This window comes from Arachis ipaensis, chromosome B08 (assembly GCF_000816755.2).
Source record: "Arachis ipaensis cultivar K30076 chromosome B08, Araip1.1, whole genome shotgun sequence".
In the NCBI taxonomy this organism is placed as follows: domain Eukaryota; kingdom Viridiplantae; phylum Streptophyta; class Magnoliopsida; order Fabales; family Fabaceae; genus Arachis; species Arachis ipaensis.
Genome location: NC_029792.2, coordinates 14,045,797 through 14,048,923, shown reverse-complemented (window position 1 = coordinate 14,048,923; position 3,127 = coordinate 14,045,797). Strand labels below are relative to the sequence as shown.

Sequence of the window (3,127 nt, the reverse complement as noted above, 5' to 3'; positions counted from 1 at the left end):
ATTTCGAATTTAAAATTTATCTTTTTAATTTTCTTAATAGCAAGCATGCCCCACCATTATTTCTAGTATGATAGTAATTTGCTTTATGTGAATTGACATCTTTATCCTTCTACCAAATCTCTATCTTTCTATCCCCACTCTTTCTCAACCACTCAGCTAACTAACTCGCCGAGATATTTATACACGTGTACTCACCCAAGCGCGTGATTTGCATTAGCCACTTCCGAGAGTAGAAGTATAACTTCACACGTGATGCTCAACTTAACCTCACAGCTCACGTTTTTCTATATTTTCTTTCTTTCATGAAATCTCGTTCTCACTTTCTCTCCTTCGAAACACTGCGGTCGTCACAGAGAGAGAAAGGTTCTGCCTTATCCAATTTAGGGTTTCAATCCGATTCGGTTCTTTCACCCTCGTTCTTGCCATATCGAAACCCTAACTAGGAGCAGGTAACATCTAATTGTTTTCCCTTTATGTTATCCCCTTTTTATTGTTTTAAGATCTAATTTTGTTTCAATTAATTTCTCCCTAAGTTCTTTCTTAATCGAAGCTAAAATTCAATATATTTTCTCTATAAATTTTGGGGGTTTTGTTTGATTTCAATCGGATTCTCCATGTAGAAACAGTTTGCATGATCAAGTTTTGTAATTCAGATCTAGCTTGCGATTCATATGCTATCTTACAATTATTGGCCTTCTCGTGGTTAATATCTTCTGTACCTTCTTATAGGCTTAAGAAAATAGCTCCCTTTGTGTTTCTTAAGGTCCCGTTACTTTCTCCTTGGTAATTTTCGGTTTCAAACTTTGGGTAAGTCTCGTTACTGCTGATTTGGAATGATTTTATCATCTGGGTGGTTTATTACTAAACTTCGATTTTGATGTATACCTGTGGAGGATTAGTAAAAAGTGATTTTTAATTTTTGATGATGTTGTGTTGTGTTGTTGCTGAGCTTTTTGTTGTAGTAATAGAACTAACATGTTGATTTTGATTCCAGGTTTCAACAATCTGTTGGTAGGACCTTTGTTTCTGAGAGAGAGTTAAGGTTCATGTCTGAATTAGACGCTCAGATTCCTACTACCTTCGGTACGTTCTACCTTGCAACTTCTGTACAAGTGTTGTATGTGGATTGGTTATTATTATTATTATTTGTGTTTTGGTTTGTTGGAAAAATTTTGATGCTGATGAATAACTTGGGATGTATTTTGGTGTGGAATACATGGTTACGATTTGTATTGTGACTGATTGTGTAAATAATATATGAACCCTTGTTGGGGTTGTGTGATGATACTTTGTAGATCCTTTTGCTGAGGCAAATGCTGAGGACTCGGGTGCTGGGTCAAAAGAGTATGTGCATATTCGCATACAGCAGCGGAATGGTAGGAAAAGCTTGACAACTGTCCAGGGATTGAAGAAAGAATTCAGCTACAACAAGATACTTAAAGACCTTAAGAAGGAGTTCTGTTGCAATGGTACAGTTGTTCAGGACCCAGAATTAGGGCAGGTACGTGTGATACTCACTTGTTACTTGTTGGATGATGATATAGTCCTTGCTTCAAATAACATTTTCGTCCGTGAATAGGTTATTCAACTTCAAGGTGATCAGAGGAAGAATGTGTCTACCTTCCTAGTTCAGGTAACTATAACTCCCATCTTTGGTGTTATGCAGTTAGTCTGTAGTCCAAATTAGTTTGTGTAAGTGTTCTTCTGAACTGTTTTTTAGTAATCTATTATGAGCCCCATGGTTTTGTCGGGTTTGTTATCCTTCTCTTTCTGTTTATGCTTAATTGCTTTTTTTTGTATGCATGTTTGTGTGATAATGGATTTGTTGTTTTTGCTTTTGGTAATTCTTTTGAATTTATTTTCTTTTGATTTTGCTTTGCACTGGAACTGTTTTCCAAATCCCTACAGAATTTATTTGATTATGTGGTTATAATGTGATGTTCTGAATGGTTGCATATTTATCATAGACTCGTAGTAGAAGGTAAGGTGGAAGATACTTGTGAGTGAACATTAATTTATGTGTGTTCCATTGAAAACGTGGCCAATGAATTACTGGGAATTTTTTTTGTTTTTAATTTTTCACCTGATTAAATCCTTTCTTTTGTGCTCCCCTTGTGGACGTGGACAGGCTGGTATCGTGAAGAAGGAGCATATCAAAATTCATGGTTTCTGAGCTTCTGGAATCTTGAGTTTGTCTTTTCTGGCTCGTTGCGAGTCATACATATATGTGATTGGTGTTTTTTATGTTGTGCTTTCTTATAATTTGTAATGTGGGATTATGGAATTTATGACTTTAAGTGCTATTATCTTAAATAAACCAAAGCTATGGAGAGTCCATTACTACATTAAATTCATATCGGAATTCGGATTCTTGGATGCGTTAGTTTTTATTTACTTATGCTATGGGTATCAATATCATGTGCCGAACATTCCCCTGTTGGGATGATCTGATGGTTGCATGAGTTAATCGTTTCTAAAAGATTACTGCAATAGTGAGTGCGGGTTGAATAGAGTCATTGACGAATGTACAGCGAATGTGGAAGATAGTTCGAAATACAGGTGGGACTTCGGCTTCGTGTCTATATCATTGACCGTATAGCCGCCACCATGGCCACTACCGGCATTTGAAGCACCTAAGAAATTATCCTTTATTTTATATTTATTGCATCAATTACCAGTCGTCATAAGTTCTTAAATAAACTATTATAAATTGGCAAGTTATCTTCTTATAACTGATGCTCTACTTTTTGTGACCAAAATGGAAGCTACTTTTAGAAAGCCATTTTTTAGACTAACAATATCAAATATCTTAAATTTTAATTAAAATATCTCAAGATCAAAAATTATTTTTTATTTTTTAAACAGACCACATAGGAGAAAAAAGAGAAAGAAGAAGAGGAATAGCAAGTGTGGGGAAGGGGAGGCCATTGCTACGATGCAAGGCTGACGCCTCACGGCACCTCAACCTTCCAAGTAACACTAGGTGTGTGTTTGGGGAGTTTGTACTTCCAAGTAACACTAGGTGTGTGTTTGGGGAGTTTGTATAGAATTGATTTTGCAAATTTGATTTTGATGAAAAGTAAATTTGTGTTAAGGTGATTTATGTTTGGCAATATTTATGTCAAAA

At 35.7% G+C, this 3,127-nt stretch overlaps 1 protein-coding gene across 1 annotated transcript; it reads left to right on the top strand.

Annotated features, from left to right (window-relative positions):
• LOC107613354 (protein translation factor SUI1 homolog 1) lies at positions 264 to 2,376 on the top strand. The gene is made up of 5 exons (XM_016315318.2): positions 264 to 449; positions 995 to 1,083; positions 1,296 to 1,501; positions 1,580 to 1,633; positions 2,129 to 2,376. Exons 2-5 carry the CDS (start codon positions 1,047 to 1,049, stop codon positions 2,171 to 2,173), a joined length of 342 nt encoding a protein of 113 aa, XP_016170804.1. The 5' UTR covers positions 264 to 449; positions 995 to 1,046; the 3' UTR covers positions 2,174 to 2,376.